At 46.3% G+C, this 28,000-nt stretch overlaps 1 protein-coding gene and 2 long non-coding RNA genes across 10 annotated transcripts in view; 2 read left to right on the forward strand and 1 right to left on the reverse strand.

The window, feature by feature from the left end:
- LOC123833610 (uncharacterized) overlaps positions 1-7,592 on the forward strand; it is a 47,977-nt gene extending 40,385 nt beyond the window's left edge. Inside the window, exon 3 of the long non-coding RNA XR_006788306.3 lies at positions 2,719-7,592. This is a non-coding gene — a long non-coding RNA (uncharacterized LOC123833610). The remainder of the gene's footprint in view (positions 1-2,718) is intronic.
- Positions 1-28,000, reverse strand: part of ITPR1 (inositol 1,4,5-trisphosphate receptor type 1) — a 338,656-nt gene that overhangs the window by 28,407 nt on the left and 282,249 nt on the right. For all 8 annotated transcript variants that reach the window (XR_010412086.1, XM_064593522.1, XM_064593523.1 and 5 more), the window contains 7 exons: positions 23,745-23,920; positions 19,448-19,612; positions 14,400-14,595; positions 12,934-13,026; positions 11,612-11,751; positions 10,866-11,031; positions 7,970-8,130 (listed from right to left, as the gene is read on the reverse strand). Coding sequence is in view for 7 of the 8 variants with exons in the window: in XM_064593522.1 (XP_064449592.1) it covers positions 7,970-8,130; positions 10,866-11,031; positions 11,612-11,751; positions 12,934-13,026; positions 14,400-14,595; positions 19,448-19,612; positions 23,745-23,920 (1,097 nt within the window). In the remaining variant the exon portion in view is untranslated. The remainder of the gene's footprint in view (positions 1-7,969; positions 8,131-10,865; positions 11,032-11,611; positions 11,752-12,933; positions 13,027-14,399; positions 14,596-19,447; positions 19,613-23,744; positions 23,921-28,000) is intronic.
- LOC135364645 (uncharacterized) lies at positions 11,027-24,177 on the forward strand. The gene is made up of 2 exons (XR_010412089.1): positions 11,027-11,311; positions 23,626-24,177. It is a non-coding gene; the product is annotated as an uncharacterized LOC135364645 (long non-coding RNA).

Here is a 28,000-nt window from a genome sequence, read left to right on the forward strand (position 1 = left end):
CAGCTGACTGGTCGAACAGTTGCTGCATACAGCGCTCCACGTCTGCACGGGCTCGCTGGGTGGACTGCATTCCCTGTCCGCTAAGTTAGCACAGAAAGCCCTCTCAGGCAGATTATGGCTCTGTCCCACTCCACTGTTACCAACAGTGCCTCACGCACCCTCTGTGACGGTCAGGCTGTGCAGAGTTCGGAGGACAGTGCAGACCTGGGGTCCCAGGGCCAAGTGCTTCATAAGAAGAAGAAGGCACCTGTGAAGTGCGCAGCGGGACAGGGGGTGACTTCAGAGCCTCTAGACGAGAGGGCAGAGCGTGTGGTAAGCGCGGGCGGGGAAGCACAAGCCCAGCAACTGCCCCATGCCGCTCGCACCGCCGCGAACCCGAGCTCAAGTGCGGAGGGTGGGGCGAGAGCCCGTCTGGCTGGCTGGGAGGCGAGTCCAGTGCTGCTGACGCGCTGTTTCCAGCCACTGAAGAGCAAGTGCCAAACCCCTCTCCACGTCTCCCTTGCTCTGATATTCTCGAACTCTGCCGTGGTGCCGGCTAACTTCGGGAGCATGCTGGGAATCGTATTGGAGAGCCTCACAGGCCACATCCTCACGCACGGCTAAGGACTTCTGGAGCCCAGGGGACATTTTCATCTAGGCGTGCAGCCCCCCTAAGTCAGGCAGGGAAGCTGATGATACAGCACGACCAGTGCCGAAATCTCTGTCCCAGGAGCTTACCAAGGCACTCCCTTCCTCCCAGCATCCTCCCTGGAATTCCATAATAAAAGTCCGAGCCCATTACTGCACATCTGCGTGGAAGCAGCCTGCCCGGCACGTGATGAAGCACAGATGAGGGGGATGGGTGGGGGGGAGGTGGCTGCACAGGCTGCTGACCTCTCCTGGACTCCCAAGTCCTGGCTGCTAGGGACTCCCGAATTCTCACTGCCTGGGGCCGAGACCCTCCAGGACGGCTGTGTCCACACGGACATTCCCGGCTCACACCGCCCCTGCCAGCACCCCTCCCCTGCAGACTTCCAGGGCCTTGCTTTTATCTGATTAGGAAACACCACTCATTCCTGCTCTCCTGTTTCTGTGTTTCTGTGCGGAGCGATTCCCTTTGGTCCCTTTACCCAGTTCCTCCGGGCAGAAAGCCGCTGCCCTCACTTTGGAAAGTGCCTGTCTGCAGACTTCATAGCACCAGGCTCTCTCTCGGGTCAAGAAAGGTGCGAGACTTGTGTCAGTTCCCCTTTTAAAAGAAGGCAGTGACTTGTAGGTAATTCAGTTCCCATTTTGATCTTTTGCCCTTGTTAACACATTGCTTTCTGACTGTGCTTGCTTCCTGTGTCTTCTTATCGAATACAGATAAACACAAGTGCTGAGGCCAGATGCCCTATGGCTTTCGAATCTTCCTCTTAGATGTTTAGTAGTGCTTTATTTGCTAAAAGAATTTATTTGCTTGGGAAATTTACCCAAGAGGTATTTTCCAACCAAAAAGAGCTCTCTCTCTCTCTCTCTTACATGGCTTTTTTGATGCAAATTGACTTGGGCTTTCAGTAAAGCATTTTCCAGGAATGCAGGCTCCTGGACTCGGCCTTCCTATCTGGGGCACTATTTTCTAAGAGCATTTCACTGGCTAACCTGATACTACTTTAGACTTGGAAAATTGTTTCTTTGCTTTTATAACCCTATACAACTAGTTTCTGAAGAGGTCAAGTGAATTAATACAAGATGGAACAAACTGGAAAATCTCTAGTGGAATAGTGTGTGAGCATGAGAGAGAGAGAGAGAGACGGAGGGATGGAGGGGGCAGGGAGAGAAGTCAAGAGCGGTCTATTTTCACTGTGAGAAAAAGTCAGCACCAGGCTTAAAGGATGATGGATCAGACATTCTAATTATCAGGGAGTTCTAACTATGCAGATGAGTCACCCTGGTGTGGAAGCCCGTCTGTCTATGGTTCTGGCGAATCTTCCTTCCCCTTTAACTTAGACACCTCTCTTCCCTCAAATAGTGGCCACCGAAGGGAATATCATTCCCTGTTCCAGGCTCAGGGGAGGGTAATGACGTTTCTCAGGTTTTACCAAGTCCGAATTAACCCCTATTTCAGATACACCCTTTGCAAGAGTTGGCTCTGCCTCTCCCCAACTCTCGTCATGTCTACAACCCCCTGGAGTATTCGACTCCAGGTGGTTGCCTAACCAGCAGTGCTGGCAGCAGCTCAGAGAACTAACACGCATCGAATGCACCGAGCTTCCGTCTCGCTGGTTTGTGCGTTAGCCAGTCAGCATCACCCAGGAGGTCCTTCTCCCTACCCCAGTGGGGCCTTTGCCGGGCCTGGCCTCTTTTCAAGGTGGCTAATTCTCCTGGGAGATAAGCCAGTCCAAGGCAGGAAAACCAGATTCAGCCTGACCAACGGCGGCACGTCCTTGACACAGAGGGTTGTGCGTGAACACAGAGGGAACCACGCTGCACGTGCGCATGTCAGGACAGCCCCAGGGTGGGTTCTGACTCAGCAGCCCTGGATGGGAGTCTCAGCTGCAGCCCTTCCCAGCAGGGGGACCCTGGAGAAGCTGCTCACCCTGGCTGGGCTTCAGTTTCCCACCTGTAAAATGGTGGCAGCGCCACCTACAAATGCTGTTCTGGGGATTACACGGGACCATGCATGCCAAGCATTTATTTCAGTGCATACTGATTAAACATGACCTATTATTAGAGTTATTATCCAATCTGCCATTGTTACAGCAAAGCACAGCCCGGTCCACTCCTCCGGAAGCAGCGGCCTATCTCCTGACACTCAGGCTGTGGCGGGAGGAGGTTCTCCCCAGCCGGCCCAGTTGTCAGTTAAGCGCGCCCTCCTGGAGAAGAGAAGGGGCCAGAGTAGCTCCAGGGAGCGGGGGATGCTGAAATATGGATGAAGAATATTCCGCCTGACCACCCGGCCATTCACTCAAACACACGCCTCTGAAAATAGAACTTATTTTTCAAGGTAGAATTCCAAGATACCGAAGGGAAATCTATTTCATTAACAAAATAGATGCTATTTATTAAATTATAGTTTGGTCTTCTTTACTGACCTTCCTTCTTAATATTTCTGGAGTTTTTAACTTTCAAGAATAACTTAGTCTGCTTAACAGATTAAGCACTGGCTTTTCTCCTGAGCTAGACTGTCACAGAAAATTGGGCTGCTGAATCGTCGCTGGGAATCCTGTATTTAATCTTTTATGTACAACTTGCCCACTGTGCAATATTTAAATTCCTTCAGGCAAAGATACAACTAATTTACCACTTATCCAGGTTAAATATATCTGATTGTATGGCCTATCAAATCATCGTCTATGGACTAACACATTCTCATTTCAGTCAGCAGGAGAGAGAAGTCAAAGAATGTTAAATTATTTAAGAAGAGCATGTGGTACATCAATTATCGTGAAAATTTAAATGTAGTTCAGGGCTAATAAAACTTTGCTTCTCATAAAGGCTGCCACTAAAACTCTGCATGGTAGCCCCAAACATCCAGTTGCTATGGAGAGAGGAAGCTCAGGGGTTTTTCTCCTGCCCTGAGCTGCCGGGGCTAAGTGAGGTCACTCTGTAGTCACATTTCTCTGTAAGTACAGCCCTGTCTGGGGCCTGAGTCAACGAATCTGAGGCTGCCTCTCCCATCCAAACGGCACTGTCCGTTCTGCATGGAGGTACGGGGGTGCTGGGCTCCCCCCACGCAGTGCCAGCGACAGCACCCGCTTCGGCCATGTGCACAGAACCCGGGGCAATCATGACAGCATCTCATACACAGACCCGGGGGCCACTCCCCACGTCACCCCAACTCCTGGTCGTGGGTAATGACTGTGAGTGGAGGACGCAGCTGAACACATGGGTCCGAGTCCCCGGTATTGAGGCCTGTTCGATGGAGAAAGAGTGAGAATGTCAACTTTGTCCTGCTCCAACATTTAAGAGCACTTAAAACATTTAAATTTAAGAGCAAGGAAGAAGCAGGAATTTTCCATGGGAGGAACGTCTTGGCGTCAAGATGCCCATTCTGACTTTTCTTAGCAACAGCGTGCCAGCAGCCAAGGCATCTTACACAGCCGTGAAGTGCAGGACACGATGCTTGCGTCAGCTCTCTGCTGGCAGGGCTCTGGTGCCCTGCCGACTGCTCTGTGTGTCCGTCTGGCCCTGCTGGCATCCACTCCCTGCCTCCTCAAGGGCCCACCAGCCCCACCCCGGTCCCCCACATTTACCTTGGTCCCATCACCCAGTGGACACGGGAAGTGCTGTTAACCCCCATTTCCGGACAGCAACCCAGGTCAGGGAAGCCCCATGACTTCCTGGGGCTACGTGGCTCGGAAGAAGCAGAGCCGAGACTCACATCCTGGATTCTCTGCCTTCGAATCCAATGCTTAGGGAGCAAGGACTTCATGGTAGGCATGAGCCTGGCCTTGGCTTTGCCGGGAATAGTGCATCTCTAATGGAAGGAGAGAGGGCATGACCAGAAGGAGAGAGAAGAGAATATACAATCTTCTATCATGTTTCGATGAAAATTAAGTGTGGCTGAACATCTGGCTGCCAAGTTCTCTGCTGCCATCTCTGGCAAGAAGCGCACCGTCTCCATGTTTTTTTTTGAGATGAAAATCTATTTACCATCCCTGACACCACGGTCTGCAGGGAGTTGTTTCCCGGGCAGCTGTGAAGCTCCTCCTCTACCTCCAAGTGACCAGCCGGGGCCTCTTCTGTTTGCTTCTTCTGGGTTGTCTATGGGCAGCTGTTACTTCACGGTTCTTAATGAGTCTCCAGGATCTTAATTCATGAGCTCAGGGAGAGCTTAAAACCCCCAGCCTCTGGCCACTAGGCAAGAGGTGGTTTTCCTGAGAAACCCAAGTCCCAAAAAAGCCTGTCGTGATTTCTTTTGGGACGTGAAGTAAGCAAAAGGGTAGCTGACTTTTCCTTCCCTCTCTGACGCTGTTAGCTGCCCCCCTCTCCTTGATCCTGGAGTAATAGAGTCGGCTTCTCAAAGACATCACCAGCCTTCTCCTCCCAGAAGCGGTGAGCAGGAGGCCTGCCTCCTCAGGAGGAATGTTGAGAGGAACTCGTCTCTGGGCCGTGGCTGCCTCCACAGGGTATGACCGAATGGGTCTGCCACGGACATGTGGCCTGCTCCCCCGCAGCTCTGAGCTCCCCTGGGCTTCCAGCTGAACAGCCCCCGTCTACCCTCCTGTGGCGAGTGCTCTCCAGGGAGTGGCCGGCAGGGACTCATGTGACCACTGAAAATGGTGTTGGCCAAAGGCACAGCCTTTCAGCCGGTGCATCTAACCCTTCCCTGAGCCCTCACTAAGGGCATGAAATATCTGGTTCCTCAGCAACTTTGACACTCAGAGTTAAGAATTTTTTGATGCTACATATTTTTAGGCCTTTTGACAAGAAGTTCTGGTACAATTTAAGAATGATGTGGATGAGGAAAGCACACTGAATGCTGGGTTTTTCAAAGCGTCGCCAAGCAATGGGCTCTAAGCAGGCTCGGTGGGAGGCTGGGGGGTGACTTCTGGCCCTTAATCCTCACCAGGTGACTGCTCACAAGGCTCCTTTAAGTCTTCACGATTGACGATTGAGACAGAAACCTTAAAGTGCGCCAGAGTTTTCTGTGACGGTTAAGTAAGGTGATTAACAGAAAGCTTTAAAACTGGCCCCTGAAGATTTAAAGACAGGGCACAAATACTTTCGAGAGAAGCAAACAAAGTGAAGGAGAAAAAGAATGTGTGACAAGGGTAAAAACTAGAGGTCCTCTCCTCTACCCATTACAGGACTTAATGCGAATTAAGGTATTTGTGTGTGCATGCAGACGGGTCGCTGTCCCATGAATGCTGACCAAGTATCTTCATTTGGCAATATCAACAATCGGAGGAAAAGATGGGCTAGGAGAACTTTTCAGTTAATGTGTCCTGACCCTGGAGACCTAGCCGAAAATCTGCCCTGGCAACCAACAGAATTCCTAATTAACAACAGATCTGCTCCCACCTGGCGCGGTGCCACCAGCCGCCTCCCTGTCTGCTCCCTCCCTGCGGCTGTGGTGCAGTCCCTGTCACTAACCCTGATCCTGGCTTTCATCTGTTAGGGAGCACACCCAGCAGCCACATTTGGGAACTCCTGCCTTTTTTCCCTCTCGGCTGATTTTTTTTCTCTTCTCCTTCCGCTAATCTATGACTCTCTCTCTTTCAACACCCCTTTAAAAGTCATCTCTGGGAGCGCCTGGGTGGCTCAGTCGTTAAGCGTCTGCTTTCGGCTCGGGTCATGGTCTCAGGGTCCTGGGATCGGCCCGCGTCAGGCTCCCTGCTCAGCAGGAAGCCTGCTTCTCCCTCTCCCACTCCCCCTGCTTGTGTTCCCTCTCTCGCTGTGTCTCTCTCTGTCAAATAAATAAATACAATCTTTAAGAAAAAAAATAATAAAAGTCATCTCTGCTGTAAAACCTCATCCATTTCTCTCTACCCTCTAAGTTCTTTCTGAATGGTTCCCCACTAAGGGTAATTTTATCAAACACAGTACTAGATGTGAAAGAGCTTTACAAGCCATAGAGTGCTAAATACTTAGAGATTATTAAGAATCCCTCTCCTCGGCACTCACATCACCAGTTCAGAGGATCATTTCTTCAATCAGCATTGTTTTGTCTCCTCTGTTGGATGCTTCCTACTCCAAGCATGACCCACCAGCCTGCAGCTTCAGCGTCCCCCCACCTGCCGGAAGTGCACCCTCTCAAGTCCTGACGGTGCCCCCTGAATCCGAATCCAAACCCTCACCACATCTCCAGGTGAGTTCTATGTATGTTAAAATTTGAGGAGCATGGAATTCGACGTTAAGGACCTCAAAGGTACACATGGCACAGAATCGCCCGAAAGCCCTCCGGAACCTGCAGAGGCCTCCAAGCTGGTGTTCTATGGGGGTGGGGGTGGGGTGCTCAAGAATATTGCCATGTGACTGCTGGCCTGCCAGCAATAAAACTAAAAGCCTGCCTGAGTCTGCCGCATATGAATGATGCTATTTACAGGAACAGACATCACCTGAGATTTCCTTATAGTAAAAGCTTTAAAATCACATCTGCATAAAAAACACAGACGGGTCCGTTTAGGATAACTCATTATCAGGCTGAGTGCTTAAGTCCTTGGCAACTGGAAGGAGAGTCAGTGAACTGTAGCCCCCTCTCCCCAGAGCGAGCTCGTGTAAATCACAGAGGCTCCCTAGACTTCACAGTTCAGGCCCCGTCGCTTTACCAATGCCCCTGAACATTTTAATGAAGTTCAGAAACCACAGGTATGAAAGGACAGCTGCCCTGGGAGCCCCACAGCACACGTTTGGTACCTCTGCAAAGTCCTGACCGAGAGGAGTGCTCTGGAAACCCGGGGCAGCTTCCCCTCTTCCCAGGACACGGCGGTCACGCTCCCCAACAGCAAGAAGATTAATTCGGGACTCCAATTCCTCCATTATATGATCCCTTCCTAATGATTAGCAATGCATCTCCCAGAAAGGCTAGACTGAGGCCAAACAAATGAGCAAATAAACCAGGCTGAATGAATTCCATCAACTGATCATTATTTAAAGTTATCTCTTAGGGACCAGGTCTTATTTAAGGAGAAAAAAGAAAAGGATCCATGACGAAGAAAAGAGGCTGAGTACGCAGAGATGGGAAATCAGGTTGTGGGGTTAGATCTAGGTTAAAAGCCCAGCCCCAGTTAGGTGGCCGTGTTCGAATGTCGTGGAGCCTCACTGTTTCCTCCTTTAAAATGGGGATGATACCACCTGTCTGGTGCTTCTGCAGTTCACTTGAGAGGACACACAAACTCTAGAGTCTAATACCTCACCTAGGCTAAGAGCTCAGTAGCCCAGGACACATTAGACGTTCTTTTTCTGCTGTGTGACCTGCTCGCTGGCTCCTGTACGGTGCTGCTCGCCCCGAGGACAGAGCTGCGGTCCCGGCCCAAGTGTGAGCCGCCTCCAGGAGCTTCCGGCTCACCTTGATCATTTCTGCCACGTAGCTCTCAGGCCCAGTGTACTCTGTGGAGTCCTTCACTTTCACCAGCACGATGAAGCACAGATAGTGCCACATGTTGTGTTCTTCCTTGATGTGCTCTTCAAAGGTGACAGTCTTGTTGTCGAACTTGTCTCTCTCCAAGCCTACGGAGAGATGGAAAAGCCCCCAGCCCCAAGTGAGCAGCCACGGAGCAGAAAAGTCTGCGAGAGAACTGTCCGCAGGGGAGGCTGCGGGTCTAGTCCCCATCTTTGTGCAGAGTTGGATTCTGGTGGCCTCCACCATGCATTCCCTTTTACATCCCCACAGGGAAACCCAGGCTGTGGGGAAGATGGCCCTGGGTCTGCATCCCACCTCTGCCCTCTCCCAGTCACTGTTTAGTCTCCACGTGCCTTAGTGGCCTTGTCAGGAAACGGGGGGAGAACCTTAAACACATTTTGAACTTCAGCTGGTAAGTTTGTATTTTGTAGAGGTCTGGGTGAGCCACTATTTGAAACTAGTTTCTGTGGATTCTTGGATGGAGCAGGAAAATATATGATGTATAATGGGAGCTAGATTTCTGTCAAAGAAGGGAGCACAACTATGGAAAGGGAGAAACACTGTAATGGTGAACTGGAATGAGAGGTATGGGTATGAACTCATCCTTTTTCAGATGTATATAAAAACAGACACAGAAGTGTATGGCACGTGTATGTGTACACAAATACGCACGGGTGTGTTTGTGCATGTCTATGCTAGATCTGCACCCTAATAAGCCCTGGGAGCAGGGGTACAGTGGCAGGAATGTGCACACCTGGTCCCCGGATCCCAGCTTCTAAATACCCTTCTCCACTAAAAAGAACCAGGGCTTTTTGGAAAAATGGGCGATGCCAGGGCCGGGTCAGGGAGACACAAGTTAAGCTTGAACCTGGACATTCTCATGGCACTAATAAAGTAAGGAAGTACACAAAACATTATGGTGACATGACAAAACAGAGAAACCAGCTTGAAGGGCAGGACACATCTGGGGCAATCTGAGCATCAAAACAAATAATGACATTAAAGGATTATAATCCACTGGATTAAATAAAAATACAGGAATCCATGTTGTCACAAATACAAAATTAATATGTATTAATACATATATAGTATACATACCTACATGAGAAGAGAAAGTTCTTTCTTAAAAAGCCAACTAACAAATGTAGAAATAATAAAATAATAAAATCATCAAGGGACAGCCATGCTAATAAAAGAGGCAGGCAGGAAACATCAGTGGACATTAAAGCTAGTGGATAAATGTTTAATTTGAGGAATAATGGGATATTTACATGGTTGCAAAATATCTCCTCATAAATGTTTCCTAACTACAAAGAGAGAAAAACCCTAACCTTTAGTGGACAAACCTGGCGATCACCACCTTAACCAAGTGACTGGAGTTAATATCACCAGTTATAAGAGGAATAGGCATCCTGTGCCTCCTGAAATGATGCACTGAGGAGAATAAACATTTCTTTGATGTTCCTACAGAAAACGCATGACCCCAATTCTACCATGAGAAAACATCAGAGAAACCCAACCTAACGGACATTCTACACAATAACTGACCATACTCATTAAAAATGTCAACAGAGGCTAAAGAGCCGTGACAATGGAATGCAACATGACCTGGGCTTCCACTGGCTATAAAGGGCATTACTAGGATAAAGGGTGAAATATGAATAGGGTCTGCAGAGTGAATAACAGTATGGTATCTTTGCTAATTTCCTAATCTTAGTAACTATACTGCATATTTATGAGAGAAGCTTCTTGTTTAGGAAATACATATTGAAATACTTAGGGATCAAGGAGCATCATGCCAGTGGATCTCAGACTATAAGAAAAACTGTGTGTATGAACAAGCAAATGAAGTAAGACATTAATATCTGGGGACTCTGGATGAAGAGTAGATAGAAATTCTTTGTATCATTCTTATCACTTTTCTGTAATTCTGGGATTATTTCAAAACAAAAGGCTTGAAGTGGTTTTAAGGGGGCAAAAAGCAGATTTACGTTTTTAAATGGAAAATGCTCATTTTTTGAGTAGACGTACCAGTAGGAAATTTATATATTCACAGTTACTGTATTATGAATAATCATGAAATGACCACTCAGCTGCCAGATTCCTACGTGATTCGTATACATTTCCACGTACCCCCTGTGGCTATACTGACCATGGTTTCTTGGGCACCCCAGGCACCTGTCTACTACTTCTCATTGAGCGCCTACAATGTGCAGGTTCTGTGCTAGGAGGGCTACACGGACCAGCTCTCTTAGCCCCACAATAATGCAGAGAAGTACATATTATTGTACCCATTTTGCAGATGGAAAATCAAAGTACAGAGAGTGAAGCGACTATGCCAAGATTATGTGCCTAGGAAGCAGCAGAAACTTAATCAGAACCCAGGTCTGAGTCCTGAGCCCAGGCTCTGAACACCTCCACCATACCCTCTGAGGGGAATATTCTTTCATTTAACGCCCGCTACCATCTGCAGTGGAGACATCCACAGGCTGGCACCAGATGAAAGATGTCCAGTCTAGTTACTTAGAAGGGGGCCAAGAGATGCTCGGCAGCCCCCCCAAAATGAAAAGACCCCAAGACACATTCACTTCAAATTATGTGCGATCACATGTCTGCCACAGGAACCTTCATTCCTGCAGACTCACTGGCACTGGGAACTGCCGCTCGGGTCCCTCGGCTGCAAACACCTCCCAGCAGAAGGGAGGCAGAGGAAAGGCACCCCCAATGCCAGGGGCAGAGAGGCTTGACGAGGCAGCGGCGCCTCGCCACAGAAAGCCTGCGGGCAGCCCGTCCAGTCCGTGGAGCCTGAGCTTCCCTGCGAAAGCTGGGCTGCCACACTCACCACAGATAAAGCATGTGGTCTTTAAAATCTCCTCCTTCTTCTGCTTCTCACTCCTCAGGTCAGCAAAGGTGTCAATGATGACCCCGAAAATCAGATTAAGGACGATGATGATGACCATGAAGAAGAACAAGAGGTCATAGATCACTCTAGCGGCAAAGAGGGGCTCCTAGAAAAGAGGCGTCTCCATCAGTGAGGTCACCCCACTGCCCTTTGGTCTGCAGAGCTCAGGGCAGAAGGAAGAGGCTGCCAATGGGCCCAACATTCGTGGCTCACCCTCACCCCACGGGTCTGCTCTGTCACAAGTTAAACTGGACAGCAAACTTGAAAAGTCACAGCTGTGTCTCTTTTTCACACCCGTTGTCCAAAGGGTCGGTTCTGCCAATGTCGTGTGGCATGTGCACGAGAGCAGCTCCCTGGCATCTGAGGGGTCTTGGACATGTATTCAGGTAGGCCAGACCCGGCCCGGGGGGCAACAAGCATTTCCGTGCCCTGAGCGGAGGGTGGGAGCTGCCCCGTCCCACAGGGCAGGGGTCCTCGCCCCGCTCCAGGGTGGGCAGTGGAGAGAAGGAAGCCTCAGCTAGCTAGCTCTGCACATCTACTCCGCACTACACCAGCTCTGCTTTGTCGTGGGTTTCTGCGCAAGCTCTCTGCCTTGTGCTCTGGCCCCCCGCCCCCTGCCCCCCCCCGCCCCCGCCCCTTCTGCCCTTCTCCCCCCCTACTCTCCGTTCCCCTCGGGATCCAGCTACCTCTTTGGATGGCTTCCTGAGCACATCTCCTACTCCGCCCCCGCTCCTCAGCCCATGACTCAGCACCGTGACGATGCACATCAGCAGCGTCTCACACGTGTGCTCTTTGTCTTGCTTCGTCTCTTCTGCAAGGACCGGCTCTATGAACACGGTGAGTAACAACAGATTTACAACGTGTGGGAAAAGAGAGACCATGATTTTGAGATGGTGTTCCCTGAATGCCAGCTCACCAGCTACACACAGGAACAAGAAAGAATAAAACTAAGGAATCAAGTGTCATATACCTTCTTTCAAAAAGCTGAAGTTACCTGGGGCAATTCTGTTTTCATCACCAACCCTTGCTTGTTTCTCAAGCCAAGTCAGAACTGCCCTTCCCTATATTAAATCCAAAATACTCCCTATCCTTTTCAGATTTAAACTCCAGTCCCAGCTCTGAACAGGCATTTGACCTTAGATAAGTTGCTTAATACTCCGAATCACAAGCATCTCGTCTCTCAGCTGAGGGTAATCCCACAGGACCTAGCTCCTCGCTGGCTAAATCCAGCGACGTTTTACAGCAGGTCCCCTGGATAAATAGCTTTATACTGGACGCTGTCCATTCTTAATCATTTTTGGAGGAAGAACCATGTCTTGCTGCCTATCTTGTTCTTTTCAGCAGTTGCAGGGAGAATGGTCTTGCTAAAACAGATCTCATCATATCACTCCCCCCGCCCCACTTTAACATCTATTCGTCCTTTGGGTGAAGTTTAACCTCCTCAGCCTAACATGTAAGACCCTTTGTGATCTGGCCTTTTGTTGACCTCTCTGGCTTCATTTCTTGCTACTACTCTTCCTCATGATCATTATCTCCTTTAACACACTATATTCTACTTCCAAGCCTTTAGACGCCTTATTCCCTGGAATAACTGGAACATCTAACCCTCCTCCACTGTCCAAGATTCTACTGTTTTAGTTTGACTATCACCTCTGGGTGCCTATCTTCTGTATTCCCTCCTTATTCCTCGCATTTAACATACGTCTAATAATCACCTAGGTGCTTCCCTGCCTCCTCCATCATACTGGTGTATCTTAGAGTACAACATAGTCCCTGGCAAATAGGGGGCACCCAGTAAATAGTCGCTGAATCAACCAAGCAGGTATTTTCTTCCCATGTAGCCTTCTTTTCCCTTCATCTCCCTCCTCTCTCCCAGCCTTTCCCCTTCGCTACTGGCCTTACTTCTGAACAATAAATCTGCTTCCATCTGCTTCCAATGTCCTGTGCACCATCTAAGCTTCCAGAGGAGCCTAACACTAACATGGGGCTTAAGCCTCCAAGGTCCTACCTTCTTTGGGTGCAGGAGAGGAGCAGTTCTCCACAGTCTCCACCCTACACACGTCAGAGTATAGGAACTCGCTTGCCAAACTCTCGCTGGCTCCTGGGAAAGAGAGGAAATTTTATGATGAACAATCTGGCAGCATATGGTTAAAATGTTTGAAGTCCCCAATTCACGGCTGATTAAACAATTCTTTACATAAATAACACCCTACATTCCTGCATATAAATTCAAGGCAGAGATACAATTTACACTTTCATTTGGTGATCTGGATGGGAAAGAAGCCAGAAATGTCAATTCCTGTAGGCTTACTAGAAATATCGCACTTAAATAGCACCTCTCCAACTTTAAAGACACACAGCTGAAACTCTTCGACAAATACTACTGTACGTACAGACTCCAGCAAGATTTACACCAAGTCTGCACAAAAAGCGTCAGCGAGCAGGAACGGAAATCCAAGGTCCAGACCAGTTTAGTTCGGAACCCTAAGATGGTTGGCAGCAAATTTCACTTAGTGTCAACTTGGAGGCTAGAGTTACATGCCAAGAATGCAGCATTTGGGAGAACAAGGCTGCCTGGCTTAGTCAGTGATAATAATTCTAGTTTGTTCACTGGACTTGGGGCCTCTGGCTACCTGATTAAAAAAACAAAACAAAACAAAACAACCCAGCAATCTTTCACTTAATGGTGTTAAAATATTTTAATTGAGACAAGGAACATTTGGGTATCACTCAAGTATATGATCATTTTATTTCATTCTCAAAAGTGGAAATGACTTCTGTTTTCTCTCTATAAAAATAATGTAAGCTCACTGTCAACTTGCATACAGTTAAAAAAAAAAAAAAAAGCCCCAGAGACAGCCACTGCTGGGGGGAGGTAATATTCTTCCATATTTTAAAAGACATATGAGTTTTTTCATTTTTAAAAAATATATGTGGATCCTATTATAGTTATTATTCTGCAATTTCCCACCACACTTTTGTGGGTGCTTTTCCTTGAAGGTTTACAAAGATGTGCCCTCTCTGCAGGGGATGCCACCCCATAGGACACTCTAATGGAATACTCAAAGTTTAGACTGGTTCCACTTTCACACTGCAGTGAACATTCTTCCATATACATCTGTTTCAGCAGGTTTTTCCTTTAAGGATAAATTCCTAGAAGTAGATTTACCAAGCCAGAGGGATGCATCCCCCTGTGCTTTCGATATATAGGATCAAATTATTTTTGAATAAGTTGTATTCTTTTAAAAACTGACTTTAGTGAATAAGTTAAATGTAGGCTCTGGACCCTTATACTCAGCATCTGACCTACCAAACCACCCTTGGAATAAAGTGAGAACCAAGCCCTGGAATCAGAATTCATAGTCTGAGTGTTAGGGAGATACCCACATTGCTAAAGTCATCGTTCTCTTTAGTTCACTTACAATCAAGAACTGTTCTCTTAACATTAAAAAGATCCGAAGATCTCAAACTCACCTGGAAGAGCGGTTTCATTGGGCAACCTATCTACTTCCAAGATAAAATCATCTTTGAAGAAAAGATAGCCCACTATTGAGAACAGGTAAACCAGGATCAAAGCCAGAACTGCTGTCAAGATGATGGACCGTCCATTGCGAGTGACACTTTTAATGACATTAAGCAGAGTCTCTTCTCTGTATACCAAATCAAAAAGCTTTAAAAATGAACAAAGAGAAGACAATGGGAGTTTTAAGAAGCCTCTAGGTTAGATGTACACAAATATCTCATAATGAAAACTTGATTTATAGAGAATTTACCCTTTTAGAAACTCAAAAGCATTCTATTATCTTAACACTTTATACTGCTTGTCTTAGTGAAAACGGAGATGGGAAACATTAGCCTAGAAAAGGTGGGCAGGAAGCAAGAGCAATTTCCAGTGGTACTCATACAGTTGAGAGGTCCTGGGGATGGAGAAAATACAGGGTAGTACCAGTGGGTTTCAGAAGGTAAGGGAGAGCAAAGTGATGAGGGTCCTGGCATGCGTCTGTGTAGGGAGTAGTTGCTGAGTTTCTGCTAAGGGCCAGCCACTCTGCATACAGGATTGGACCAGCCCTGGCCCTGTCCTCCCGGAGCTTGGAGTCTCACAGGGAAGGCCACATACAGCAGGCCAGCGTAGGCAGCAGGGACTCTGGAGTGCGAGGGGCAATCTTAGCTCAAGCACAGGACATCAGGACAGTGGGCTAGGTACTTTCTCCTCCCCACTGAGCCTCCGTTTCCTCATCTCCAGACGGGAGGACAGGGTGCTGCTGTGAACCCTAGCTACGTGATGTGTACTGCGTCCAGTGCATGGCATACAGCTGCACTTACATGCTGAGTACGCACAGTAAATGCTAAGGATCATTTCCTGATGAAGGGACTGGGCCAAGGTCACACAGCTCATGGCAGGGACACTGGTGGTGGTAACACACCAGGAAGCCTAAACCCTTCCCATCTCCCTAATGGGGGGAGGAGGTGTGTGTGGGGGGGCCGAGACCCCGTGCAGTGCACTGTGGGCTCACAGTCTCGGCTCACAGTCTCGGCTCACCCTCTCTAAGAGACTACTTTCTCTTTGCAAGAAGTTGGCCTGTAGGTACTTCTAGGTATGTGGTACTGATGGCTGGTTTTCTCAGATATTTGGCTGCAGGAAGAGTACAGAGCCGTGGAGGAGAGCTCTGTGGGCTTATTCTTGGACCAGGGGGCTAGTTTTAATGTGGTCTCTGTGCTGACACCAAATCTTCTAAAGGTTCTGCCTCCACACGGCTTTGGGGAATGACTGCACAGCCAACTGAGTCAGGGGACAAGGGTTTGAATCCTGACTCTGCTTTTAATTTGTAGTAAGATGATGATCAAGCCATGTAACCTCTCTGAACTAGCTAATCTCCAAGTCCCTTCCAATTTATAGTTTTACATCTGAGTTCATTTTCTGGTCAATTAGCCCTTCTGCCTCCATAAGGCCAATCTGTGTCCTGAGACCTGTGGTTGGGGCACCAGGTAAAGTAGGAGACTCAAAGGGAAGGAAGCAAGAAAGGCATTTCATCAATATAAGAGTACAAAAAGCTAATGTTGCTATTACAGTTAAATATTTTCCAGCAACCTACTATGAAGCAGCAAGTGAGAGCAACTTCAGACAATAAACAAATGACACTTGTGTTCTGGGGTAGGAACTGTAAGATTATATAGCCACCAAGTCATTGAGATGACAAGTAATTCCTTTTTCCACTCATCTGTAATTTCTGACTTTAAGACAATGGACATGCATTACTTTATAAAGGAGAAACTTTCTTCTAATTGGAAAATGACACATGTTCAATGGAGAAAACTTTGAAAACACAAAAAAGCACAAAGAAAAACAAAATTCACCAATAACCCCACCATCTACTCAAGTTATTTCTTCTGCCCCTACTACATTGGAAAAATGTTATACAATATACCATAATACTGGCATATAGTCAGCCCCTTTCACCAAGCAATCATGAACAGTTTTGTGTCAGAAATGATCACCTAGACTGTCACTGTACAGAAAAACCAGTCTACTTAACCAAAATATTTACTTTTTTTAAAAACAGTCAAGATGTTTCCAATTGCATGCCATTAAAAATAATGCTGTGATGAACACCTCTGTACTTGCCTCTACACATACTTGTCCAGTTATTTCTTTTTGGAGAATTTCCAGAAATGGAATTGTTGGGTCAAATGTTGCAACTTTCTAGAAACATATCGATCGCCCCACTGCTTTCCAGAAAGGCTGTACTGATCCATGCTGTCAGGGGACAGGGGCCACTACAGACACCCTCGTAAGACCTGGACATGCTCAGGCCTTTGGACCTTTCCAAACATCACAGGTACAGCTCGGCATCACACTGTTGTTTTAATTGGCACATCTGTATTCAGCATTAATGTGGAACATTCTTCCATGTTTACTGACCATATGGATTTCTCCTCCTGTTACCTGCTCATCCATGAATTTGACACATTTTCATCTCGGGGTGTTAACGTTTTCTAAGGACACATTTGGATGCAGGCTCGAGACCAGGTTCAGCCAGTCTGGGGCCCCACTCTCCCACTGTCCTTTTCTGGTCTGCTGGAGTGGGGCTTTCACAACCTCGGGAGATATGGGTTTTCCCTGCTGGAGGTCTCTCTCCAGCTCCTTTCTGTCACAGGTTTCAGTACTTGTCTGTGATTCTCAGTAAACACATTAAATTCTACTTTTGATAGCAAAAGTAACATGTCACCTGAGGTCAGAGACAAGTCACAGCCAGAAACACATACAAGAGGCATCCAGCCACCATCTGGTTGGATCCTGGTGAGTTCTCCAAAAGCGAGCTGAGCTCAGGTAGCACTGGCAGCTCGGAGTTACTGTTTCTGTGACAGATGAGAGACGTGAAAGCAAGAATGCAAACTGCACTGGGAAATACCAGCCACACCGAAGCAGGGACTTTTTCACGAGCTCAGATGAAAGGCAGTTCGGAGCTGGGCTTATGAACTGACTCGGCAGTCACCAGAGCTCAGCTGCTATCCGGTCTCTGGCACTTACTGGGTGACTCTGGGCAAGTTACCTAACCTCACCAAGCCTGTTTCGCCATCTGTCATTTGCAGACATCATCTACCTCAGAAGTCGTGGTGAGAGACGGTATGAAAAGAGTACACGGGAAACATTCAGTAAATGGTGGTAATGATGATTTTGTGGTCCGTGAGGGCTGTGAGGGCAGAGACGGTATTGGTTTGTCTCCCTACAACAGCCCTGCATCTAGCATGGGCGCCAGCCATCATCTCGAAGGACCAAAAGCAGAGGACTTGAAGGTAGAGACAGGGAAACGAAGCCAACGGGACACAGAACGTAGGCAAAGTCACACCCTCCCAGGAAGAGATGGCACTGTCTGAAGCAGAATCTCCTGTCTCTTGGGAGAGATCCCTCGGTTGGGATGAGAGAGACCTCCAACTGAGCTCTGCCTCCTTGCCCAGGAGGACATGGGTCTCCCTGACTCTAAAACCAGATCCTTGGGGCACCTGGGTGGCTCAGTCGTTAAGCGTCTGCCTTCAGCTCAGGTTATCATCCCAGGGTCCTGGAATCGAGCCCTGCATCTGGCTCCCTGCTCAGTGGGAAGCCTGTTTCTCCCTCTCCCACTACCCCCTGCTTGTGTTCCCTCTCTCGCTGTGTCTCTGTCAAATAAATAAATAAAAATCTTTAAAACACACACACACACACACACACACACCAGATCCTTATCCAGGGACATTATTGTAAGAGACAAAAAGGCTCAGAAATATACATGGAGCTCTCAAGATTTCTGATACAGAGTGACCAAAATAGGCCACATAATGGCCATCACAAGTATATCCAGAGACCTCTTTACCTAAAACCTCAAACTATAGCCAGACCTATTTTAAAAGGAGGTAAAACAATCCATTTCCCTCAGCCTGCCAACATCTACCACTAATGGAATGAGCTAATCCTGATGACCTGAAAGGTGAATTCTTTATGGTGTTTTGGATGGCAGAGGAAGTAAGCGATGACAAAGACAGTAATAATAGCTAGAATTGCTAAGCATTTCTTGTGTGGTAGTGCTATTCTAAGGCCCTGACATGCACAGTTGCAGATAATCCCTGTGGCAGCCCTGTGAGGGGGACAGCTTGTTCTCATTTTGTAGATGGGGAAACTGAGGCACAGAGAAATTCAGTAACCAGTCCAGAGGTCACATGGAGAATACCTCCCAGAAGAGTTTTCCTTGCTCCACCCTTTGCAAATAAATCCCTTTGATCATTTTTTATCCTCACTAACATTTTAATTCTTCTAGTCCCTTTATGGATAGTTTTGCTTGCAGATAGCTCAGCTTTATGCTTCTTGTCATTTGATGTAGGTACAAGGCAAAGGTTTCTTATCTATAACTCTACAGGTCTAGATTCCCTCTAATGACAGGAAAGTAAGTAGATATTTGGTCTATAATTTAAAAACCTGCTCAGGAGGAAGGTGATTGAACCAACTCATTTTATAGACTATCAAGACCTTAATCACTTGGCTCAGATTGGAACCAAAGAACTTCCAGCGAAAAGGTCTCCTGGACCAATAAATCTATTGAGCTCCCTGTCATAGATCTTGGGACTTTGAAAAAACTCCTCCTCTTATTTCGTCACTACATGTTCTCCCTGGGAAGCGGATCCCATGAGAACTGTCAGATGATGACAGTCTCAAAAAACATTCTCCCTGGTAAGCACTGGCTGAGTCCAAGAAAGAAAGCAAAGCAAAGATGCATGTGGAGGACACATTCCCTGGTCCAGATGGCAGGCACTGCATACCACTGGAAAGTGAAAGATCCAATGTGCACGCAAGCAGCACAATCACATACCTCTTGGTCCCCTACCAGCTGCCCTGCTCCCTGGGGAGCTTTCTTCTCTAGATACTGGAAATGAGGCATGTGACCTTGTTAGCCCCGACATACCAATCACCATTAAAAGGAGAGGTCTGTGAGGAGAGACACAGGACTCTCCTAGTTTTTGACACGTAAAATCTTTCCATACCAGGAACTCACCAGCAGACTGTAGAAGAACTCGTGGACAAAGAGGCCCATGGCGCAGATCAGCAGATACAACAAATGGTAAAGGAACTCAACATCCAGAACCATGGCTCGATAGCCTCTAGTGAATGTTCCACAGTTGCCCACAAAACTCATTAGAAAGATGATTTTATTGCAGACCTGAGAATAATGACAGGAACAGCCAGATAAGCATGGACCATGACAAACTGCAGACTTCATGACAGCCGAGGGCCATTTTCACGCAATGGTATTTCCGCAACTGTGCCCAAACAAAGCACCAAGTGCCCACCGAACCCGCCCAGAACCATTTTGCAGATCTAAGTCATATCGTTACTTTGCTTTTCAGGCATATTACAAATTATGTGGTAGTCAAATAACTTCATAAGCAACAGTAATCAAGTGGCATTTGTATATGACAAAAACAAAATTAACACATACTGAAATTATGATTTTCGAAATGAGATATGAATCATTTCTAACATACTTATATGAGTTAGTCAAACACAGAAGTCACCTCAATCTATGAATCCTGTGATCAGCATGAACAAAAGCATTTTCTGAATTTCTGTTACATTCTAGGCATTATAAGGGTTGCAGTTTAATGAGAACCAGCTAGTTCTTGTCTTTCATTGCTCCTAAATTCATAGAGGAAATAATTTTATTGGGGGAAAAAAAAAGTAAGGGACTTCAGGATGAGTTCTGTTTCCCTGCCGCCCCCCACCCCAACCCCAGGATTAATAATTTTTCTTTGGGGATCCGTCCCTTTCCATGTATCCTTGAAATCTGGGTGGGGCTCCATCCCAGTCAATCGGCAAAAGGGGTGGTTCCGGGATAGTCATGTGACCCAACTAAACCAGTGATACCCGCTGAGCTCTTTCCTGGGACTGCAGCAAGAGACAACTGTATTGCTTCGTCCTGACCTTGAACCTAAGAGAAAGTAAGTTTGAAGCTGCTACCATCCACCTCTCCCTACCACGGAGCCTGAGTACGATCGATGCAGAGCCCAAGGATGGAGCTGGATCCTGAGGCTACTGTCTGGGCACCTGTACTCAGCTGCACCTGACGCGAGGATCTTCGTTTCTCAGTCACACGAGCCGATGCATCTTCTCCTTTGCTTCCGCTGGCGTGGATTCGGTTTTTTGATACTTGCAGCTGGAGTTTGAGCTACCGCCTAATAGAGTTCCACCTCTAATAGAAACCCCATGCCTAAAAGTCCATCTCCAGCAACACGCTGACAAACACTCCAATCAAGAGAAGACTGGAGGGGAAAGTTTTTCGGATGTACTTGGTAAAACCATCTTCTGCTCCCCTAGCTGCTTTGGCCATAGGTGCCAGGAAATCCTGCCTGTTAATCTGGCCGGTCAGTGTAAGAGAGCTTCTCCGCCATCAGATAAGTGAGGAAGCCAACACCCACAGAGAACGTTAGGCCTTCTCAGACAGGATAAACATTCAATGCCCCAGTACTTTCTAGTGTACTAGTGATTCTACCCATCACTAGTATAGGATCTTTCATTGGGTGAGAAAGTACCATTGACCTTGGATGATCTGTGTTGATGGGGTTTCAGGAAAACAAACAAACAAACAAAAGGCCATGCTCTGATTAACATTCTAGGACCTCAGACATGCCTCGGCTCCTGCTGTCTCAACAGAGCAATTCGCTTTACTTGAATCCACTCTGCCCTCGGTTTAAACAACTTCTGCCCTCGTTTCCTCCATTGCTTCAGCAGCCCATATGTATTCACGGTCTTGGCCTGGTGTCCCCACCTCCTACCGACCCTGCTTAATGAGTCTGACTGGCTTCTGGCCTCACCTCTCCCCCAGTCTACAAAGGACCCAGCCAGGGCACAGGCGGCAGTCTGTTGGCCCTTAGCACCTAATCCTGGCTCCTGCAACATGACGGCTCACCAGCCCACCCCTCCCACCACTCTGCCCGCACCTGGCTGCCAGGACAGCACCCTGTCCCGCTTCGCCGGCCCTTGTATGCCCAATGCTCCTTCTCTGCCCATAACTACTTTCTTTTGTCTCCTATGTGTTTCCCTTTTTTTATTCACTCTAGTTATTTATTATAGTTATTTCAGCTCTCCTCACCCAGCTGTTACTATAAATGGTAATTGCCTAGTTTGAGTCTTTCCCCCAACTGATTTATGTTAAAGGAGAGATGACTGTGGAATGATTAAAGCCCAGAGAAACAACAACAAAAAACTAAATAGCCCATAAGACAACAACCCCTGAAATACTGAGTTTTTTCCCTTTTATTTTTTTGTTTATTCTATATTTCCTTCTTAAGTAGATTCCTCTTAATGATACCTACATCAGTGAATGACACCTACCTTCCCTTCTGTAACACTGCTAAGTCTTTGTCACTCTGGTCATACGTTTTCAAATGCCACAGCTAATAATGGCTTGCCTTATCATCTCAAGCTGAGTAAATCAACAATTTAAGTGCATTTTCACCCTGAAACTTAGGTCTTTGCATGACTCCACTTTAGTTAGTTGCATTATTCTTTTCCTAGTCATCTGTGACTGAAAATTTGGAGTTGGGGGTTGCCTCCTTCATCACCCCATCAAGATAGTAATACCTTGTTGGCCTGGAGAAAAGGACCCCGACTGAGGCCCTACATGGCTTTCAGGTGTGAGGCTCTGACTCTAGGCCCACAAAACGTTACCCTATCCTTTCCAGCTCTGACATCTGTACCTTCTTCTTTCTTCCACACTCTGACCAAGACCCAGGCTTGTCACACCTAGTCAAGAGCTCTGCTGGGGGTCTGAAATGGTCCTCCTGCCTCCAGTCCCTCCCACTTGAATCCACATAACATTCCACTACTTGAGGGCATTTTTCCAAGAATACTTTTTTGTATATGCCATTTCTTTGCTCAAAAAAACTTGAGTCATTTCCCACTACTGGGAATAGAGTTTCCCAACCTATATTCTACAACACTAATTCCAAGTGATACTTAAAATGTGGGCAAGTAAGTTTAGGAAACAGAGATACACGGTTTCCATTTCTTGGAGATTCATAACCCTTATCATGCACATTAAAGTCTCTCAGAAATCCTAGAGTAAAAACCCTTTAATTTTGTTTAACGCAGGCTCTCCCTCATGGACTGGACCACTGAACCTCTTTCTCACCTAAGATTTATCAACTTGGAGCCTGCTTTGGAAACACTGACCTGGAGGATGAGGCCCAAGGGCATTCTCCTACCATGCAGTGCCCTGGTGACCTGTGCTGGGAGTAGGTCCTACGTATCCCTCCCTGAACCCCAGTGGAGGGGAACGCTCCTGCTGGCTCTCTCTCGAGAGTGTCCTGGGCCTTCCCCACTGCTCTGGCCTGTGGGGCCTACAGCAAAATGCTCTTCTCAATTCCTGCTTTCTGGCCCAGTCCTAGCCATTCTCCAAGACAGAGCTGAAACCCCACCTCCTCCCCTGTGGCTTGTCAGCTTGAAGTGGTCCCTTCTGCCCCAGTGTCCTTGCTGCCTTTGCCATCTGCATACCCATCTGGGGACATTTACTGCTGCACTGAATTACTGTATTAACCTTATTTTGCAACATGACTTCCATTTCTATACAACAACCTCAGCTTCTTTATATGCTCAAGGCAGAAACCTCTAGAAAGCAGTTTTCGATCCCCACAGTGCCTCCCATGTCCAAACCTTTTGCTTCCTTTTACCAGGAAACCTCTCCAATCTATGGTCCTGTATCAGCTATCTCTACTTCCTAAGAATTCCCCCTACGGGTGCGGTAGCGTCTATCCTTCAACTACAGTGGAAGAACACTTCCAAATGGCACCACCGACTTTGAAATAACCCCGATTCTCTCCTTACCTCTCTACTTGCTCCATCTCTGTCTGAACAAGTCCTCCTGCCTCTTCTCCTGGCTCCGTGTGGTCCTCACCAGAAGTGGGTGTGCTGTATTAATATCTGACCATTTGACTGATACCATTAATATTTGGCCATTCGGCTAAAATCTCCTGTCCCTCCAAACCTCTGACCTGACTGGGAACAATAATTTACATCTCCACTGCTCTTCCTCTTCCTGCCTTACTTCTGAGAGGGAAATTCCCTAAAAAGGAGACTGTGGATGCCCAGGTAATAGATTAAGAGGTTCACTGTGCCGTGAGAAGGTTAAGAGGGAGATGTCCACCCACGCAGCTCTTGCTTCTGCTATTTTAACAGATGACCTGAACGGCCTTTTGCTGCACTGAAAGCCCAGGCCAAGATCCTAGGAACCAGAATGGAAGGCATTCCTGTTTGCATGTCAACAAGAATGCGGCTATAAAGGTATTTATACTTACATTGAAAGCTCCCAGAAGAAACAACGTGGGTTGTAATCCAACCGAAAATATCAACCGGAGAATTGTGGAAGCAATTAAGGCCCGGATGCCATGGGGCTTGGGGAGGGCAATGACAATGGCCAGAGAGATGAGCATGGCTGTCCACAGCAGTCCTGACCAGTGTGGCTCCAGTGTTCCTGGAAAGACAAGGTGAGGTTCTCAAAGATCAGTGCTTTCATGGAGTAAGAGGTGACGGACCAAAATGGGCTTAATGACAGTTTCTGCAGTCACCAAACTGGCCTTACTGTCCAAACTCTCACCTCCAGTTCTGTGCCCCAGATGTAATCCGTCACACATCCATGTTTTCTTACCTCCAAGCCTTGACCTGTGTTCCTACTACCTGGGAAATTCTTTTCCCTTTCCTATTCATCCTAGGTCTTAGCTGAGATGTCAACTCTTCCAAAAACCTCCCCAACCCCTTCCTCTTCAGAAAACTATGCCAGGTGCCCCTCCCTCTCTGTGTTCTCAGTACTTACTCCAGTCATCCCAATAGAACACTATTTTCTGGTGGTCAGTTTACTAGTCTTTCTCTCCCCTCCTACCCTAATTGCCCCCCAATCGGGTTCCCCCCAACCAAATTCCCTGAGGGAAGCACACAGCACCCCGTAGATGCTCGTCAAATGAATCTGTTCAATCAATAAAACTCATACATGTATCACATTTCACTCTTCGGGAAGGCAAACTGGAAGCCTAAACTTCTAATTTCTATTAAAAGTATGCAAAGGAAAATTGCAGGTCCCCTGCCTGAATCAGATTTCTTCAAGGGAAGGAGGAAGGCAACTTCCGTATCATTAACATCATCCTACAATTAGATTATCCTTGTAGTCAAAGAGCTTATACCAGTTTTTGTCATCTCTTGCTATTTCAAGTTCTATTTAGAGTGTCCCACGAGACGGCTTAGTTATATAACATGAGCCAACATGGCTAAAAATATAGTTCTGTAAAACACTCATTAAAAAAAAAAATAAAACCCTATTTCAAATGCTGTCACATTTTGGGTCTCCTTCAGATGTAAACAAGCAGCACTACATGATTAAGGCCACTTATATAAAGGAGTTTCACTTCTCCAGAACTGCTGGGATTGAAGCCCCACCCAGGAAAGAGACACCCTTGCGAGTTACAGCTCTTCCCCGAGCCTGCTGGCTGCCCTAGTTCATTCTGTTCATGCCGCTGAGACACTTTTTCTCTAGAAACTGTTGCCCAACTCCCAACCACTTACCTCTTCCCTTTTGATATCCTTCAAAAGAAAACCTGATTAGAAATGGGCACAGAGAGGCAGAAGCTTTTCAGAAATTTGGGAAGATGTGGATATCGAGACTTATGTCATTTCTTGTGCATTTAACAGTGGTTAGATATCCTATTAAGCCCTTTACATTGATTATCATTTATGTGATCCTCCCAACCAGCTTACGATTCTCTTCATTTTCCTCTAGAGGAAACCGAGTCTTGGATTACATATCAGGCCTAAGGTGACACAGTAAATGGCTGGAGTCTGTATGCCTCTGAAGTTGATGGTCCTTAATCACCAATTTAAAAAAATAACACATAAAATCCGCTGATTTTCAGCTTAACGTGATGAATTTTGGCAGTTTATATAGCCATAGAGCCACATGTAACTGCCAACACAATCAAGATATAAACATTTTTATTCCCCGGAAAGGTTTCCTGTGCTCTTTGCAGTTACGGCCTTGCCCCAGCCCCACTTCTAGGCAGCTGCTGGTCTCCTTCCTAGCACTAGAGCTTTGCACTTTCTAGAATTTCATAAAAGTGGAAACATAATCAGATTAGGAGGTAGTCTTTTTCATTCTTCCACTTAGTGAATTTTTAAGATTCAGTCAGGTTATTTTGTGTATTAATACGTAGTCCTTTCTATTGCTGAGTAATATTCCACAGTATGGATATACCACAATTTACATATCCACTCAACAATTAATGGATATTTGAGTTGTTCCCAGTTTGCAGTTATTATAAATAAGGTTACTGGGAACATTCAAGTACGAATGTTGGAATGGGTGTATGTTTTCCTTTGCCTTGGACAAATACATGGAAATAAGATTTCTGGATCCTATGTTTAACTTTCTACGACACAACCATACTGTCTTCCAGAGTGATTTCGCCATCCAGTCGTACGTGGGAGTTCCACTTGTTCCACATCATCACCAATACTTGGTATAGTCAGTATTTTCTTTTTATTTATTACTTGCTCATTTTTATTTAGTATTTCAGCATTTTCAATTTCAGCCATTCTCGTAGGTTTCTCCTGGTATGCCATTCTAGTTTTCATTTGCATTTCTCTGATAACTACTGATGTTCAATATCTTTTTTTATGTGCTTATTGGCCAATCTCTTGTGAAATATCTGATGACATCTTTTGCCCACTGTTTTAATCAAGTTGTCTTTTTATTATTGAATTGTAAGAGTTCTTTATGTATTCAGGATATAAGCCTTTTGTCAGATACATGTTTTGTAAATATTTTCTCCCAATCTGTGTCTTGCTTTTCATTTTCTTTAAGTGTTTAATCGCCATCTTAAACTGCCTCAAGATCTCAGTATAATAAATGGGACCAGTACAGTGGACGTACCCAAATCCCAAAGGGGCCGAAATAAAAACCTGTTGTCTCCCCACTATAAAAGCAGTGTTAAAAAAATAATGCTAGATTTAAAAAAAAAACAATTATAGAAAGACATCTTTAAGACAATTGGAGAAACATGAATATGGACAAGCTATTACATGATTTGCTGTTAGTTCTGTTAGATATGATAATGTTATGGTAATTATACATATTTTGAAATATTCTTAGAAGTTAGAGATGCACACTGAAATATTTATGGGCAAAACAACAAGATGTCTAGACTTATTTAAAATCTTTCAGAAAATACAGTAGGAGAATAGATGAAACAAGATTGACAAAATGTTGGTAGTTGTTAAAGATGGGCTAATAGATACATGGCAGTATATTAACTTATTACTTGTATATTTGAAAATTCCAAAAATGATAATGTTTTAAAAGGAGTACCATATTTGCTTTAATCATCATAGCATGCTCACAAATTCAGTAAAAAAATCTGAATGTGCCCAGGTTTCATGCTTTTGGAGACTGTGTGACTCATCAGTTCTTAAATAAAGGGGGAAAATGATACTTTGGAAAAGGAGCTTTTAAGGCCACCAGTATTCTGGGCAGCCGCAGGCCTACGATGCCACAGAGCCTCATTAGCACTCATCAAAAGGGGGACATTCAATGGGGACATTTTGGAAATCCTGGTTTTAGAGTCAAACATGAACAAACACTGATCTCAAAGAAATACTTTCAGGTAACCAACCAGATCTTATTTTGAGGCACGGCTAATACAACCCTTGTCCTGAAGATGGTTAGTAGCGAGGACAGAAGGTGGTCCCCACATGTCTTACAGGAGGAAAAATAAATCCCTGAGAGTGAACTGATGTGTTTGAGGTGAGCTCGGTCACTGTGTGGCGGAAAAGGCTTCCTGAGGTCAGCTCAATCTCCTTCCCTTCCGGGAGATCTAATGATGCTTTCCATTTAGTCCACACACATGAAAGACTGCAGCCCACACTGCCAGAACAGGAAGCCAGAGTTGATGCCACATTGAGAACCCAAAACTGTAGAGTTGGAAGAACCTTTAACAGTCATCTCATCGGTGGGTCTTGAACTTGTTTGGGCCAGAAATAGGATGCCCCAGAGATCCTGACTGGGTCAACCACTGTTTTTCCCTGAACTATACAGGGATTTCCAGATCCACATCAAGGTTTTACAACTACTGGGTCAATTTAAGCACCTTTTTACAGAGAAGCTAAGTAAGACTAATTGAAGTTGCCCGTCCAGAGTCGTGTGAGGATGTGGCAGAGCCAGGCCCGGACACTGAGTCTGGATGTTGTGAGTCTAGATTTTCCACTGGACGAGGCTGACCACTGCAGGGGAGGAGAGCTGTCAACTACCTCTCCTCAGACATGGGCCTCAACGTGGCCACAAGTGACCAGTGAAGAAAATGGTCAAAGCGTGTAATAAAACGGATTTTAAATATTTTTAAAGAAATGGGGGATAAACGAAAACACATCCAAAGTAATGGTTGAAGAATCGGTTATGATGAGCATAAGGGCTTCCCTGAGATGCAAAGAGAGCTGGGCTCTTTCCCTCTGAAAGACCACTTCACACTCGCACCTCTGCTGACCTGCAGAATCTCTTCACACAGGGGCACTT

This window comes from Mirounga angustirostris, unplaced genomic scaffold (assembly GCF_029215605.1).
Source record: "Mirounga angustirostris isolate CCGP_5_RB_7025 unplaced genomic scaffold, mMirAng1.0.hap1 SCAF_1, whole genome shotgun sequence".
Taxonomy (NCBI): Eukaryota; Metazoa; Chordata; class Mammalia; order Carnivora; family Phocidae; genus Mirounga; species Mirounga angustirostris.